General features: G+C 45.5%; 1 protein-coding gene across 2 annotated transcripts in view; it reads left to right on the forward strand.

The window, feature by feature from the left end:
* LOC140483555 (netrin-4-like) overlaps nucleotides 1-16,121 on the forward strand; it is a 48,293-nt gene that overhangs the window by 1,314 nt on the left and 30,858 nt on the right. Inside the window, exon 2 of one of the 2 annotated variants that reach the window (XM_072581764.1) lies at nucleotides 5,195-5,736. In XM_072581764.1, the coding sequence (XP_072437865.1) occupies nucleotides 5,195-5,736 (542 nt within the window). The remainder of the gene's footprint in view (nucleotides 1-5,194; nucleotides 5,737-16,121) is intronic. The other variant, XM_072581765.1, reaches the window with a different exon arrangement.

A 16,121-nucleotide genomic window follows, 5' to 3' on the forward strand; every position in this document is an offset into this window, starting at 1 on the left:
TGTTTTGCCCAAACTGTCAATCACTGAAATTGCTGATGGTGAGGGGGGAGGGGGGAGGAAACCATTCAACTTCACTCTCTGAATGGTGAGAACATTTTAAAACATGTGCCTTTGCTCATTTCCAATATTTACCTGGGTGCACGATCCCCTCCACTCCTGACACTGTGTTTAATTATTCCTGGGCAATGAGATCCCTGGATTATTCCAGCTCCGAAATCCTGACATTTCAACCTCTGATCCTCCAGCCCTCATGAACAGTGTGATACTGAACCATTCCCATATTGTAAATAAAGATCTAAACTGATAACTTCATAACCAACACTGTTCTATGTTTCTTCCAAATATCTTTCCGTTGTCCAAGTATACAATAACATGTTGTGTATGTATTGCAATCAAATAAACAATCTGTAATTATCAGTGAATATGCTTGGATTTGGTTACACTATTTCTGCTAACATTGATTATAAACTACCTTCCCTTATATAATCCTCACATTCTTGTTTAAGCATGTTAAAATAAAATATTGCCCCCTCCACACTCACATCAGCTCTGATGAAGAGTCACCTGGACTCAAAACATTAGCTTATTCCCTCTACGTGGATGCTGTTTGATCCACTGCGATCTCCTTTTTTGTGTTTTCAGTACAGATTCCAGCATCTGCAGTAATCTGCTTCTAAAATAAAAACTTGTTTTACTTCTAGTTGCACACTATTGTATGAACATGCATTTGTGGTAGAATTCTCTACATCCATTTATGTATAATGATTATGTAATCAGTAAGACCATTATTAATGAGAGAATGTCAGATGCAGTTTGAGATTACGTGGGATGGAGCTAAATTAAATATTCTTGGTTTTAGTGTTGAGCTGTTGGTCAGACACATCACAATAATCTAATCACTTTGTAGCTGTGGGGCCAATGGCAGAAATTAGGACTTTCCTGTCACATTGAGTATAAGTCTTTCAACCTCAGAAAAGGCAAAGTTAGGTAAAATTTAACCAAAATCATTTATTGACACATTATTAAAATGTTGAAGTGATTCCCTAATCTCAAATTTGCTTTGAAAAAAGGCTTGGTGATCTATTTAAACTCCTTATTGACTGCCCTCTGGATTTGCCAGTGATCTACAAGCATAGAAAGAAGTTAGACTGTAAATATATTGAGGGGCAGAATAGGAATAGAGCCATAGAGTCATAAAGATGTACAGCATGGAAACAGACCCTTCAGTCCAACTCGTCCATGCTGACCGGATATCCCAACCCAATCTAGTTCCATCTGCCAGCATCTGACCCATATCCCTCCAAACCCTTCCTATTCATATACCCATCCAAACGCCTTTTAAATGCTGTAATTGTACCAGCCTCCACCACTTCCTCTGGCAGCTCATCCCATACACGTACCACCCTCTGTGTGAAAAAGTTGCCCCTTAGGTCTCTTTTTTATCTTTCCCCTCTCACCCTAAACCTATGCCCTCTAGTTCTGGGAGTGTGAAGGCAGAGAGATGTGGTAAAAGGAAGAGGAAAATAGAAACAGAATGAGAGTTGAAAGAAAGACAATCCCACAGAGAAAGGAATTCAGAATCCCAAAAAGGAAGAGAGACTGGGTAAACAACAGCACGATGAACAAGGTTCAGCAATACAGAAATACAGAGACATAAGAGAGGGAAAGGGAGGGGTGAAGGCAGACAGACTGAAACAGACATATACACATAAAGGCAACATGGTAATTGTTAGCTCCGTTGGCTGGATGGTTGGTCTGTGATGCAGAATGGGTTCAATTACTACACTGGCTAAAGTTACTACAAAGCAATCTCCTTCTCAACCTCTTCCCTCCCCTGAGGTTAAACCACCCCCAAGCTGTCTCTCTCTAATGAGACAGTACTCCTCTGGGACTGTGATGATTTTAATAAACTATAAGCCCCCTAAACCATTTGATAGTAGTTATTCTGTCGAACAGAGTAAATCAGGAAAAGGTGTTGATTGTGGGAAAGAAAAACAGTGTATTAGTCATTAATAATAATGTTAATATTGCTGCTTATCTCCATCCCAATCCACTCCAGTTGACTCTGCCCTCATTCCATTGTCGTTTCCCTTATTTAAGATTAGCACAGTTGTTTCTGACCCAGGTTCCTCCCTCAAAAACTGAATGCTAAATTTTACCATGTTATGATCACTGTTTCCTAGGGGATCTTTTAGACTGAGATCAATTATTAAGCCTGTCTTGTTACACAGTACCAACTAATCTCTGGTGCAATGACAATATACTAGTTTAGATTTAGACAATAGATGCAGGAGTAGGCCATTCTGCCCTTCGAGCCTGCACCACCATTCAATATGATCATGGCTGATCATTCCTAATCAGTATCCTGTTCCAGCCTTATCTCCATACCCCTTGACTCCACTATCTTTAAGAGCTCTATCCAATTCTTTCTTAAATGAATCCAGAGACTGGGCCTCCACTGCCCTCTGGGGCAGAGCATTCCACACAGCCACCACTCTCTGGGTGAAGTAGTTTCTCCTCATCTCTGTCCTAAATGGTCTACCCCGTATTTTTAAGTTGTGTCCTCTGGTTCGGCATTCCCCCATCAACGGAAATATGTTCCCTCCTGCCAGAGTGTCCAGTCCTTTAATAATCTTACATGTCTCAATCAGATCCCCTCTCAGTCTTCTAAACTCAAGGGTATACAAGCCCAGTCGCTTCAGTCTTTCCGTGTAAGGCAATCCTGCCATTCCAGGAATTGACCTCGTGAACCTACGCTGCACTCCCTCAATAGCCAGAATGTCTTTCCTCAAATTTGGAGACCAGAACTGTACACAGTACTCCAGGTGTGGTCTCACCAGGGCCCTGTACAGCTGCAGAAGCACCTCTTTGCTTCTATACTCAATCCCTCTTGTTATGAGGGCCAGCATGCTATTAGCCTTCTTCACGACCTGCTGTACCTGCATGCTTGCCTTCATTGACTGGTGGACAAGAACACCCAGATCTCTCTGAACAGCCCCTTTACCTAATTTGATACCATTGAGGTAGTAATCTGCCTTCCTGTTCTTGCCACCAAAGTGGATAACCAGACATTTATCCACATTAAACTGCATCTGCCATGCATCTGCCCACTCACCTAACTTGTCCAGGTCACCCTGTAATCCCCTAACATCCTCATCACATTTCACCCTACCACCTCGCTTTGTGTCATCAGCAAATTTGCTAATGTTATTGCTGATACCATCTTCTATATCATTTACATATATTGTAAAAAGCTGCGGTCCCAGCACGGATCCCTGCGGTACCCCACTGGTCACTGCCTGCCATTCCGAAATGGAGCCGTTAATCACTACCCTTTGTTTCCTATTAGCCAACCAATTCTCTATCCAATCTAGTACTTTGCCCCCAATCCCGTGCGCCTTAATTTTACTCACTAACCTCTTGTGTGGGACTTTATCAAAAGCTTTCTGAAAGTCCAGGTACACTACATCCACTGGATCTCCCTCGTCCATCTTCCAAGTTACATCCTCAAAAAATTCAAGAAGATTAGTCAAGCATGATTTCCCCTTCATAAATCCATGCTGACTCTGTCCTATCCTGTTACTATTATCCAGATGTGCTGTAATTTCATCCTTTATAATAGACTCCAGCATCTTTCCCACCACTGAGGTCAGACTAACTGGTCTATAATTTCCTGCTTTCTCCCGCCCACCCTTCTTAAAAAGTGGCACAACATTAGCCGCCCTCCAATCCTCAGGAACCGACCCCGATTCTATTGAACTCTGGAAAATAATCACCAGCGCATCCACGATTTCCCGAGCCACCTCCTTCAGTACCCTGGGATGCAGGCCATCAGGTCCCGGAGACTTATCAACCTTCAGACCTAACAGTCTCTCCAACACCAAATCCTGGCAAATAGAAATTCCCTTAAGTTCAGGTCCTTCAGCCACTGTTACCTCAGGGAGATTGCTTGTGTCTTCCCCAGTGAACACAGATCTGAAGTACCCATTTAATTCCTCTGCCATTTCTTCGTTCCCAGTAATATATTCCCCTGCTTCTGTCTTCAAGGGCCCAATTTTTGTCCTAACCATTTTTTTGCCTTGGACATACCTAAAAAAGCTTTTACTATCCTCCTTTATATTCTTGGCCAGTTTACCTTCGTACCTCATTTTTTCTCTGCGTATTTCCTTCTTACTAATCCTCTGTTGTTCTTTAAAAGCTTCCCAGTCCTCCGTTTTCCCGCTTATCTTCGCTAAGTTATACTTTTTCTCTTTTAACCTTATATGTTTCTTTACTTCCCTCGTCAGCCACGGCCGCCCATGTCTCCTCCTGGGATCTTTCTTCCTTTTAGGAATGAACTGATCCTGCATCTTCTGCATCATACACAGAAATATCAGCCATTGTTCCTCCACGGTCTTCCCTGTTAAGGTATTGAACCATTGAACTTTGGCCAGTTGCTCCCTCATAGCTCCATATTTCCCTTTATTCAACTGAAATATTGTCACTTCAGATTGTACCCACTCCCTCTCAAATTGCAGATTGAAGCTTATTGTATACTGTTCTTGGAAAGATCCCAAATATACTCTCTGAATTCTTCCTCATGGCTATCTCTGCTAATTTGACTAACCTAATCCACATGAAGATTACAGTCACCCAGTCTCGGCTGAGCTGCAAATTTCTCCAGTTCAAAAAGGAATAATAAATTGGTTTTCTTAAGTTTGAAGTGGCTGAAGGTCTGAAAGCATCTCCCTCTCTGGTTCACAGCCCTTGGCTATTCAGCTACCTGAGAGCCAATCACAAGGTTATTCACAGGCAGAAATCATTTGATAACTGGACGAGTCCACTGGTCAACCAGCTGCTTGTACTAACCAAAGCTCCATTTGCTCACAACCCCTTGCCTCCAGTTCTACAAGTATAGAAGGAAATTAGACTGTAAATATATTGAGGGACAGAATAGGAATAGAGCCATAGAGTCATAGAGATGGACAGCATGGAAACAGACCCTTCAGTCCAACTCGTCCATGCTGACCAGATATCCCAAACGACGTATCAACTCTGCTTCACACCGAGGGTCGGGTCACTTGCTTTAAAAACGTGTAGCCTTCCTTGGTTTTAAAAAGAGTGCTATTCTTATTTCAGCCCATAATTAGAAGTGTAGAAAGATAAAAGTGACAGGCTGCGTACGTCAGTAACTTTTCTCTCACCTCAATGTCAGACAGGTGGAAGGCACAAACATTACGATGCGAGGGACAGTCCTGCAACCCTTCAGTGGGGAACCTGGTCATCGGGAGGTCAGTGCAGACTTTAACAACATGCGGTGACAATGGAATGGAGTTATACTGCTCCTTCCTCAACAGGGAGGCTCCCAGAGACCTGGCCTCCACCTGCAGGCACACAACCTGCTCCAAGTGCAATGCCAAGCAGCCAGGATATTCCCACCAGGCTTCCGACATGACAGACAGCTCCTTCCATCACCGGAATAGCTGGTGGCAGTCTGCCCAAGGAGTGCCCAGGGAAGAGATCCGCCTGGATTTGGAAACTGAATTCTACTTAACGCACGTCGTCCTGGTTTTTAAGTCACCCAGGCCGGCAATCATGGTACTGGAGCGCTCGCAGGACTTTGGCAGAAGTTGGAGACCCTACAAGTATTTTTCCAGGAATTGTACAGAGACGTTCGGGATGGTGGATGACTCCGAGCTGGAGAACTCACTCTGCACTTCCAGATATTCCAACCCACTGCCCTGCACCAACGGTGAGGTAAGACCTTCCCAAAACTGACAAGTCACCCACAGCAGAATTTCCTAAATAAGTAAATACTGAGGGAGTGCCGCTCTGTCAAAGGGTCAGTCCTGAGGGAGTGCCGCAGTGTCGGAGAGTCAATAGACAATAGGTGCAGGAGAAGGCCATTCTGCCCTTCGAGCCTGCACCACCATTCAACATGGTCATGGCTGATCATCCTTAATCAGTATCCTGTTCCTGCCTTATCTCCATAACCCTTGATTCCACTATCCTTGAGAGCTCTATCCAACTCTTTCTTAAATGAATCTAGAGACTGGGCCTCCACTGCCCTCTGGGGTAGAGCATTCCACACAGCCACCACTCTCTGGGTGAAGAAGGTTCTCCTCATCTCTGTCCTAAATGGTATACCCTGTATTTTTAAGCTGTGTCCTCTGTTTCGGCACTCACCCATCAACGGAAACATGTTTCCTGCCTCCAGAGTGTCCAATCCTTTAATAATCTTATATGTCTCAATCAGATCCCCTCTCAATCTTCTAAAATCAAGGGTGTACAAGCTCAGTCGCTCCAGTCTTTCAGCATAAGGTAGTCCCGCCATTCCAGGAATTGACCTCGTGAACCTATGCTGCACTCCCTCAATAGCCAGGATGTCTTTCCTCAAATTTGGAGACCAGACCTGCACACAATATTCCAGGTGTGGTCTCACCAGGGCCCTGTACAGCTGCAGAAGAACCCCTTTGCTTCTATACCCAATCCCTCTTGTTATGAAGGCCAGCATGCTATTAGCGTTCTTCACTACCTGCTGTACCTGCATGCTTACCTTCATTGACTGGTGTGCAAGAACACCCAGATCTCTTTCTACTGCCCCTTTACCTAAATTGATTCCATTTAGGTAGTAATCTGCCTTCCTGTTCTTGCCACCAAAGTGGATAACCATACATTTATCCACATTAAACTGCACCTGCCATGCATCTGACCACTCACCTAACCTGTCCAGGTCACCTTGTAATCTCCTAACATCCTCCTCACATTTCACCCTGCCACCCAGCTTAGTATCATCAGAAAATTTGCTAATGTTATTACTAATACCATCTTCTATATCATTAATATATATTGTAAAATGCTGCGGTCCCAGTACTGATCCCTGCGGTACCCCACTGGTCACTGCCTGCCATTCCAAAATGGAGCCGTTTATCACTACTCTTTGTTTCCTGTCAGCCAACCAACTTTCAATCCAAGTTAGTACTTTGCCCCCAATACCATGCACCCTAATTTTGCTCACTAACCTCCTATGTGGGACTTTATGAAAAGCTTTCTGAAAGTCCAGGTACACTACATCTACTGGATCTCCCTCATCCACCTTTAGAGTTACATCCTCAAAAAATTCCAGAAGATTAGTCAAGCATGATTTCCCCTTCATAAATCCATGCTGACTCTGATCTATCCTGTTACTACTATCCAGATGTGTTGTAATTACATCCTTTATAATAGACTCCAGCATCTTTCCCACCACTGAGGTCAGACTAACTGGTCTATAATTTCCTGCTTTCTCTCTCCCACCTTTCTTAAAAAGTGGTACAACATTAGCCACCCTCCAATCCGCAGGAACTGACCCCGAATCTATTGAACTCTGGAAAATAATCACCAACGCATCCACGATTTCTCGAGCCACCTCCTTCAGTACCCTGGGATGTAGACCATCAGGCCCCGGGGACTTATCAACCTTCAGACCTAACAGTCTCTCCAACACCAATTCCTGGCAAATATAAATTCCCTTCAGTTCAGATCCTTCAGCCACTGTTACCTCAGGGAGATTGCTTGTGTCTTCCCAGTGAACATAGATCTGAAGTAACAATTCAATTCTTCTCCCATTTCTTTGTTCCCTGTAATATATTCCTCTGTTTCTGTCTTCAAGGGCCCAATTTTAGTCTTAACCATTTTTTTGCCTTTCACATACCTAAAAAAGCTTTTACTATCCTCCTTTATATTTTTGGCCAGTTTACCTTCGTACCTCATTTTTTCTCTGCGTATTTCCTTCTTAGTAATCCTCTGTTGTTCTTTAAAAGCTTCCTCCATTTTCCCACTTATCTTTGCTATGTTAGTGCTATGTCAGTACTGAGGGAGTGTCGGAGGGTCAGTGCTGAGGGAGCGCCACGCTGTCGAAGGGTCAGTACTGAGGGAGTGCCACGCTGTCGAAGGGTCAGTGCTGAGGGAGCGCCACGCTGTCGAAGGGTCAGTACTGAGGGAGTGCCGTGCTATCGGAGGGTCAGTGCTGAGGGAGCACCGCGCTGTCAAAGGGTCAGTACTGAGGGAGTGCCACGCTGTCGAAGGGTCAGTGCTGAGGGAGCGCCACGCTGTCGAAGGGTCAGTGCTGAGGGAGTGCTGCAGTGTCGAAGGGTCAGTACTGAGGGAGTGCCGCGCTATCGGAGGGTCAGTGCTGAGGAAGCGCCGCGCTGTCGGAGGGTCAGTGCTGAGGGAGTGCTGCAGTGTCGAAGGGTCAGTACTGAGGGAGTGCCGCGCTATCGGAGGGTCAGTGCTGAGGGAGCGCCGCGCTGTCGGAGGGTCAGTGCTGAGGGAGTGCCACATTGTTGCAGGGTCAGCACTGCGGGAGCACCACGCTTTCAGAGGGTCAGTGCTGAGGGAGCGCTGCGCTGTCGGAGGGTTAGCGCTGAGGGAGTGCCGCAGTGTCAGGGCTGAGGGAGTGCCGCATTGTCGCAGGGTCATCACTGAGGGAGTGCCACAGTGTCGCCGGGTCAGCACTGCGGGAGCACCACGCTTTCAGAGGGTCAGTGCTGAGGGAGCGCTGCGCTGTCGGAGGGTTAGCGATTGGGTAGTGCCGCACTGTCGGACGGTCAGCACTGAGGGAGTGCCGCAGTATCAGTGCTGAGGGAGTGCCACCTTGTCGCAGGGTCAGCACTGAGGGAGTGCCACAGTGTCGGAGGGTCAGTACTGAGGGAGTGGCGCATTGTCGCAGGGTCAGTGCTGAGGGAGCACCATGCTGTCGGAGGGTCAGTGCTGAGGGAGCACTGCACTGTCGGAGAGTTAGCGCTGGGGTAGTGCCGCACTGTCAGAGGGTCAGCACTGTGGGAGCACCACACAGTCGGAGGGTCAGCGCTGAGGGAGCGCCGCGCTGTGGAGGGTTAGCACTGGGGGAATGCTGCACTGTTGAAAGTGCTGTTTATCAGATACAACATTGAACAGTGCATTTCCTGGTTACCCATTCCATCACATTCCCACTACATCACCATCTCACCAGTCATATGGTGGCCATTACCAAGGAGAAGGTGCTAGAAAAACGGAATGGTCTGAAAGTGGATAAACCACCTGGACTACACCCCAGAGTTCTAAGGGAGATAGTTGAAGAGATAGTGGAGACATTAGTGGTGACCTTTTCTTTCATGAATCACTAGTATTAGGGAGGGTCCCAGAGGTGTGCAAAATCGCTCATGTGTCACCCCTGTTTAAGAAGAGAGTAAAGCAAAAGGGACAATTACAAACCAATTAGCCCAACCTCAGTTGTGTGTAAGATCTTGGAATCCATTGTGAAGGATGAGATTTCTGAATACGTGTAAGTGTCTGGTAAAATAGGGCAAAGTCAGCATGGCTTCGTCAAGAGGAGGTCATACCTGCTCAAATTCTTTAAGGAAGTAAAGAGCAGGTTAGACCAAGGAGAGCCAATGGATGTTACCCACCTGGAATTCAAGAAGGCCTTTGACAAGGTGTGGCACAGGAGGCTGCTGAGTACGATGAGGGCCCATGGTGTTACAAGCAAGGTGCTAGCATTGGTAGATATTTGGCTGTCTGGTACAAAGCAGAGAGTGGGGATAAAAGGCTCCTTCTCAGTACAGTAGCCGGTGACCAGTGGTGTTTCGCAAGGCTCAGTGTTGAGACCACAACTTTTCACTTTATACATTAACAATCTTGATGAAGGAAGTGAGGTTATTCTGGCTAAGTTTACAGACAATACAAAAATAGTTAGAGGGACAGGTAGTATTGAGGAGACAGGAAGCTGCAGAAGGATTTGGACAGGTTGGGAGAGTGGGCAAAGAAGTGGCAGATGGAGTCCAATGTGGGAAAGTGTGAGGTCATGCACTTTGGTAGGAAGAATAGAGGCATGGACTGTTTTCTAAATGGAGAGAAGATTCCGAAATCTGAAGTGTAAAGAGACTTGGGAATTCTAGTCCAGGATTTTCTCAAGGTAAACTTGCAGGTTGAGTCAGTCGTTAGGAAAGCAAATGCAATGCTGGCATTTATTTTGAGAGGACTTGAATATAAAAGCAGGGATGTACTTCTGAGGCTCCATAAAGCTCTGGTCAGACTACGTTTGGAGTATTGTGCGCAGTTTTGGGCTCCATACCTGACAGAGAATGTACTGATTCTGGAGCGTTCATGACAATGGTCCCAGGAATGAAAGACACTTCTTCAGCCAGAGAGTGGTGAATCTAATGGAATTCATTGCCACAGAAGGCTGTGGAGGCCAGGTCATTGAGTATATTTAAGACTGAGATAGACAGGTTCTTGAGTATTGAGGGTTATGGGGAGAAAGCGGGAGAATGGGGTTGAGAAACGTATCAGCCATGATTGAATAGTGGAGCAGACTCGATGGGCTGAATGACCTAATTTCTGCTCCTCTGTCTTATGGTCTTACATCAGGTGTGCGAACCCATAAACCCCTTCTCCTTTATCGATCGAAGCAGTGCTATTGGCTGGGATGGAAATGGTAAGGCTGTTGTTGGAGCAGGTGGTGAGCTTGTTAATCAGTTACATCCTCAGCCCGTCACCTTGATCTGATCGCTGACAGTCACAGAATAATGGCAACATTTTCAGATTAGATTTCAGATTCAGCTGGGTACAGGTAGCATTCCTGATATTGTATTTGACACTTTGTCAGGTTTACTTCAATGACTTCTCAGAGAGATAGAGAGTGCTGCTTTCAGCTCCCAGCTCTGAATCATTCTGACCTGAGAAGCATGACTGCATCCACATAAACATCTCCAGCAAGTCACCACAGCTCAATGTGCCAAAGGAAACAAACACCCATTATGTCAGTGCAGAGGCTTTGCCTAGCAAACTACAGCGTATATCCACTAATGTTTAGCAGGTCTCAACATCCACCTTTATCCCTCTATAAAGACTTTACTGGACATCACTTTCCAAACCTGCTGGATTTTTTTTGTAAATGTAATTTTGTAAATTGTTTCCTTTAATCCTTTGACTTTCCTGTAGGGGACCCATTCCCCTACCGTATTAGTCTACATTTACCTCTGACTATGCACCTTGGCCACACATCCCTGGACACTATGGGCAATTTAGCATGGCTAATTTACCTAACCTGCACATCTTTGGATTGTAGGAGGGAACACAGACACAGACACACACACACACACACACACACACACACACAGACACACACACATTCACCTGAGGCTGAAATCGAACTCAGGTCCTTGGTGCTGTGAGGCAGCAGTGCTAACCATTGTGCCAGTAGTTATAGCATAGAAAGACACTGTTATGCCCATGTTGCCTGTGAGAACAGTTTAGCTGGTATCATATCTTTCCCAAATCTGAAATTCTTCATCCTTTGATGCTGAGTGAATTCTCTTTTGAACTCCTCGATTGAACGTGCTTCGAGCACACTCACGTGCCTGACCCATTCACTGGGTGAAAATGTGAAGAAAACCTAACCTTACATTGAGCTGAGCTTGTGCTTTGTGGAATTGAACTCTAACTGACCATGTTCACCATTGAGTCTTTGACTTCAATGGGATAGACTGGGTTACACATGGACCTGTCATAGCAGCAGAACCATACATTGTCCATTGCAGGCAACATCACAAAACATTAATCCAGTTTACAATGAATGACAACCAGGGAGATTTTTCAAGTGTTGAATAAAATCATAGAATGCAGGAAATCTCCATTCATCACTTTATGTTCTAAACCGATTTTAAAATTGTCATCCAGATTTTCAAGTTTCTCACTGGCCTTAACTTTACTCTAGGGCGACACGGTGGCTCAGTGGTTAGTGCTGCTGCCTCATATCTCCAGCAACCTGGGTTCAATCCCACCCTTGGATGACTGTCTGTGTGGAATTTGCACGTTCTGCCCGTGTCTGTGTGGGTTTCCCCTGGGTGCTCTAGTTCCCTCCCACATTCCAAAGATGTGCAGGTTAAGGTGGATTGGCCAAGGGAAACGCAGGGTCACAGGGATAGGTGGAAGGCTTGGTCTGATAGGATTCTCTTTGGAGGATTGGTGTGGATTCAATGGGCCAAAAGGCCTTTTTCTGCACTGTAGCAATTCTATGATCTGCTCCCTCTGCCATCTCCAACCTGCAGCCTTCTGTCATCTCTGCTGTCCCCTCATATTGCTCTTTAGTACATATTTGATTTTAATTACTCCAGCATTGGCGACCAAGCCCATAACCAGCTAGAAACAAGGTCTTGTATTCCCTTCACAACCTTTCCTTCTCTCCATCCCTTTCTCCTTCTTTAATTCACTCCCTACAATTTGGATCAAGTCTCCATCAATACAAAATGCTGTTTAATGTAATGCTTCTATGAGGTGGAGGAGGGGAGACAATGACCTGGTGGTATTATCACTAAACCAGGTTAATCCAGAGACCCAGGTTTGAATCCCACCACAGCAGGTGGTTTAACTTGAATTCTGTAAAGTCTGGAAGTAAGTCTAATAGACTGTGAAACCCTTGTCAATTCTTGGGAAAAACTCACCTGCTTCATTGATGACCATCCTTATCTGGTCTGGCCTACATGTGACTCCAGACCCACAGTGATGTGGTTGACTCTTAACTACCCTCTGGGCAATTAGAGATGGACAATAAATGCTGGCCTAGCCAGAGACACCCATTTCCCGTGAATGGATTTACAAAAAAGGTTCAGCTCCAGGCCACAATAACATTGAATGGTGGGGTAGGCTCAAAGGGCCGAATGGCCTACTCTTCTGTTTTGTATATCTCTGTGTCTTGGCACCTTTTACTGTCTAAACCTGCAATGATTTCTCTTCCTGCTCCAACACCCACTGGGGCCCTTCCTCATTCTCAGCTCGGATTGGACCTTGTTGACATTGTTCAATAGGATAGTGTAGATTCTCACACAGACACTGACAGTGTCCAGCTCTCACTCATCCCCACCTCTCCTGACTCTATCCTCTCTCTGACTTGCTGCCTGTTTTACGTCCAAAACTGGATGAGATGAAACTTCCTCCTGTCAAATGTTGGGAAGATTGAAGCCACGACACTTGGAGCCCAAGTGAGTAGGTAGCTGGCTTGTTCCTTATGAGTGAGACTTTGTCAGAGTGTAGCGATGTTGGCAACTGAGAAACACTCACACTTGCAAAGGCACCTTCGACTGGCCCTTTCAGACCATCATCTCAACCTATTTGAGGGACAAAGGAGCACTGAGAAGGTGATCCCACTGTTGTATAAGGTAATGGTTACTGTTCGGTTTTGTGTGAAAGCACTTCAGCATATAAGGGAAACGCAAAAATAAGGTAATGGTTCAGAAGAAGTTAATGTTTATGTTGCATTAGACTCTGCCCAATCTGATGAAGTCTCAGTGCCTGTTGGTGGGAATGGTTGGGTTCTCTGCACTGCCAAAGGGAGCAGGTGTAGTGTGCACAGCTCCTGAGAGTCTTTCACAATTATTATAAAAGCTATTATGGCAGTGTGGTGGTATCTCTATTTCTGGGGCTAGAGGTTCAAGTTCCCTCAAGTAATAACACTTCTGTAACAAATTGATTAAAAATATGAATTATTTCACAAAGGTTTTTATGGTTCAGTGATAATGTCTGTATCTCTGAGCCAGGAGGCCTGATGTCAAGTCCCACCTGCTCCAGAGCTGTGTAATAACATCTCTAAACAGGTTGCCTGCAACATATTAAACTTTCTTGTTATTAAAGACATGTGCCTCTTCAGTTTAGACTCTCCCATGGTCTATCCTCAAACACTGACCGCTAGGGCTTGGAATCCAGAGGAAAAGGCTTAGATGACAGTAAACAACTCACCTTCCAAACCCGTCACCACTTCCATCCAGAAGGACAAGGGCAGCAGGAACATGGGAACACCACCTCCTGCAGCTTGCCCTCCAAGTCCTTCTCTGAACTGACTTGGAAATATATTGCTGTTCTTTAACTGTCGCTGGGTCACAATCATGGAATTCCTTCCATTAGGGCACTGTGGGTCTACCTACAGCACATGCACTGCAGCAGGTCAAGAAGGCAGCTCACCCCCACCTTCTCAAGGAGGCAACTAGGGATTGGGAATAAACATTGGGTTTTGCTGAGATGTAAATGACAAAAAATATATGTGATGTTTGGAATTCAATAGGACGTGGGGGCGGAGGTTAGAGATGTTTGTGGAGATGGGATTCTACGTTGCATCTTCAGCCCCTCAAGCATACCTCACCCTGACTGGGAAAGATGGTGCCAGTTCTTCTTCATTGTTGAGTTCATATGCACAATGAACCTGATTTAGACAGAATAACTCCCTGATAATTTGTCCTCAAAGCCAGGTATCTTCATCTACCTGCTTGGGGAGTCTTGAAAGAGTTCTGCAGTTTAAAGGGTTTAGGGGTCACCTGATCAAAACCTTCAAGACATTAAGTAGAAGTAAGGATAGACAGAAAATATCTCATTTTGCTGATTGGTGTGTTGAAGGCGAGTGGACACAGTCTTAAAAAATGAAGCTAGATCTTGCAACAGAGAAATTAGGAAAGATTTCTATATGGGACCAATTGGCATACCCTTCCATAATGGCAATTGCTGTTACATTTTGGAGGAAGATTGGTGTGTGTATTTAGATTGTGGATCAGCCTTGATCTCATTAAATAGCAGAACACAACAAAGGGGCTGAGTGCCCTCCTCGTCTCCCTATTATCCTGTACATTTAAATGTTTTTATTCACTTGTAGGATGTGGGCACTGCTGGCTGGGGCAGCATTTATTGCCCGTCCCTAGGTGTCCCCTTGAGAAGGTGGGGATGAGCTGCCTTCTTGACCCGCTGCAGTCCATGTGCTATAGGTAGACCCACAATGCCCTTACGGAGGGAGTTCCAGGATTCTGACCCAGCAATACTGAAGGAATGGCGATATATTTCCAAGTCAGGATGGTGAGGGGCTTTGAGGGGAACTCGCAGGGGGTGGTGTTCCTATGTATCTGCTACCCTGTCCTTCTAGATGGAAGTGGTAGTGGGTTTGGAAGGTACTGTCTGAGGATCTTTGGTGAGTTTCTGCAGTGCATCTTGTAGATAGTAGCAGCAGTGTGTACTAAGTGTTGGTGGTGGAGGGAGTGGGTGTTTGTGGATGTGGTGCCAATCAAGCGGCTGCTTTGTCCCTGGATGGTGTTGAGCTTCTTGAGTGTTGTTGGAACTGCCCCCCCATCCAGGCAAGTGGGGAGGATTCCATCACACTCCTGACTTGGACAGGATTTGGGGAATCAGGAGGGGAGTTACTCACGGCAGGATTCTCAGCCTCTGACCTGCTCTTGTAGCCACTGTTTATATGGGAGTGCAGTCAAATTTCTAGTCAATGGCAATTTGACACAAACTTTACTGTACTTGACTATCTTGCTTTTTCCCTTTTGTCAAGCCTGACTGACAATATCTCGCCCTGTGTTCACAACTAGGAGATCAGAACATGATCTAAAAACTAGGAGCAGGAGTAGGCCATTTGGTCCCTTCAGCCTGCTCCCCCATTCAATAAGATCATGGCTGATCTTTTCGTGGACTCAGCTCCACTGACCCGCCCGCTCACCATTACCCTTAATTCCCTTACTGTTCAAAATATTATCGTAGCTTTAAACACATTTAACGGAAGAAGCTTATACTCCTTCCCTGAGCAGGGAATTCCATAGATTCACAACCCTCTGGGTGAAGAAGTTCCTTTTTAATTCAGTCCTAAATCTGCTCCCCCTAATTTTGAGGATATGCCCTCTTGTTCTAGTTTCACCTGCCAGTGAAAACATCCTCTATACTTCTATCTTATTTATTGAGCGGCACGGTGGCACAGTAGTTAGTACTGCTGCCTCACAGCGCCAAGAGACCCGGGTTCAATTCCCGCCTCCGGTGACTCCCCGTGTCTGTGTGGGTTTCCTCCGCGTGCTCCAGTTTCCTCCCATAATCCTAAAAAATGTGTAGATTAGGTGAATTGGCCATGCTAAATTGCCCACAGTGTTAGGTGAAGGGGTAAATGTAGGAGAATGGGGTTATGCTTCGGCGGGTCGGTGTGGACTTGTTGGGTTGAAGGGCTTGTTTCCACATTCTAAGTAATCTAATCTTATTCCCTTTATATTTTTATATGTTTCTATAAGATCCCCTCATTCTTCTAAATTCCAATGAATATAATCCCAGTATAGGAGACATTGCCACTCCCTCACCACCCGATACCTGGAGGAAGA

This window comes from Chiloscyllium punctatum, chromosome 12, assembly GCF_047496795.1.
Source record: "Chiloscyllium punctatum isolate Juve2018m chromosome 12, sChiPun1.3, whole genome shotgun sequence".
Taxonomy (NCBI): domain Eukaryota; kingdom Metazoa; phylum Chordata; class Chondrichthyes; order Orectolobiformes; family Hemiscylliidae; genus Chiloscyllium; species Chiloscyllium punctatum.